Here is a 1,675-nt window from a genome sequence, read left to right on the forward strand (position 1 = left end):
GACACACCGAGTGCTAATGAGGGGAAACACCTGTAACATGCAAAGGAAAAATAAATACAAGACATGAGACTATCAAAATAAAACAGGAAAGAACATAAATGCCAAACACAGAGATAAAGACTAGATCAGAAGCTACAAGGGGACGCAAGGAAGGCAGGAAACAACTAAAACATCAGGAATCAAATAAAAACTGTGACCTGCCTCCTGACCAACGGTAGCTGAGATAGCCCCATCCCCAACATAATAAGGATCATTTTGTGAGGAAGAAGAGTCACGTGACCTGTGAAATGCCTCTTTAAACATGAGCAGGCTTAAATTCTAAAGCAGAGAGTCAGAATTACCAGAAAGATGTGGTGGGAGCTGCTAACTCTGATCCAGCTCACTCAAAGAAAGCGTTCTCAACTTGCTTGGTGGCCACACCTCTCCCGTCGACCCCGTCTGAATCTGCAGTCAGAAGCTTCTTTCCTATGATCTATGCACCATCCTCTCTGTTTCCAGGGCGACCGTCTGATCATCAAAGGAGGAAAGATTGTCAATGACGACCAGTCGTTCTACGCTGATATCTATATTGAGGATGGGACAATCAAGTAAATATATTCTCTTTTTACTCACTGATGTAATCATTCTGATTTAAAGAGGAACAAACATGTCCTCGTGTTGCACACGTGGCAAACGAAACACGCAAATTCACTGAAGAAAAAACGTTTTCCTCATCTGAAGAACAACATAGCTCTTCATGTTTAAAACCAAGTTTTCTTTGACTCAAAAAGGTCAATGTTTCAGGTATATGTTGGGGTTATTGGTTCCTCTGATGGAGCATTTGCAGTGTATTTTCTGTAATTCGGGTTTTTTTTAGTGGGGGGCATTTGGTCATTGAGAAGACCAAATTTCACTGTGATCTTGAAAGTTCATCGATATTTGTTCACGTTTGTACTAATGCTGACACCCTGGATTCAGAGCAGGAGAGGCAGCTTCAGTGGAGTTTCTTAACAAATCATTTCCTCTGCGTCTCTCTGAGCTCTTCCTGAAACGGTTGGATCTTTGTGTCAAACCAGATGTTCTCATCCGAGTCACTGCTCACGTATGTCTGTGATAGGCAGCAGAATTTGGATCATACTGACCTTCAGTCTAAAGGCTGCATCTGAAAACTGGTTTCCAGCTGTTTGGACCGCACTGAGTTCTTCACACATAATCTTTATTTCATTTAATTTACTTTTAAAATCTCACTGGTTGGGTGTCAGGTTTTTACTTGTGGTCGGTGTGAATCGCCTTCACTTTGTCCCTGTGTTTGAGAATCTTCATAATCAACCTTCCCAGTGTGGCCTAAGCATCTCCCCATCCCGTCGTGGTGCTCTCTCCACACTGAGCAGCTCTTTTGTCCATTTTTATCCAAAGACCAGCACATCTGGTCCTCCAGCCTCTGCCACTTGAGGCGGCTGTAGCTCAGGTGGTGGAGCAGGTCACCTACTAATTGGAAGGTTGGTGGTTTGATACCCATCTGCTCCAGCCTGCATGCTTTAGGCAAGATATCAACCCCCATCTGCTTTCTGATGCATCCACTGGAGTATGAATGTGTGTAAATGTTACATAGAAAAAAGGCTTAAAGTGCTCAGAAAGAGTAGAAAAGTCAATTTACAAGCTTTAGGGTGTTCTTCATGACGTCTTCAAGCAAAAG

At 43.0% G+C, this 1,675-nt stretch overlaps 1 protein-coding gene across 1 annotated transcript in view; it reads left to right on the plus strand.

Moving 5' to 3' along the window:
• Positions 1 to 363: 363 nt before the first annotated feature.
• Positions 364 to 1,675, plus strand: part of LOC102198431 (dihydropyrimidinase-related protein 2-like) — a gene marked incomplete at its 3' end in the record, with an annotated part of 2,903 nt that continues 1,591 nt past the window's right edge. The window contains exon 1 of the mRNA XM_005755584.1: positions 364 to 587. Within this exon, the coding sequence (XP_005755641.1) occupies positions 475 to 587 (113 nt within the window). The remainder of the gene's footprint in view (positions 588 to 1,675) is intronic.

Source organism: Pundamilia nyererei, unplaced genomic scaffold (genome assembly GCF_000239375.1).
Source record: "Pundamilia nyererei isolate P.nyererei 1_Seehausen unplaced genomic scaffold, PunNye1.0 scaffold01997, whole genome shotgun sequence".
NCBI lineage: Eukaryota > Metazoa > Chordata > Actinopteri > Cichliformes > Cichlidae > Pundamilia > Pundamilia nyererei.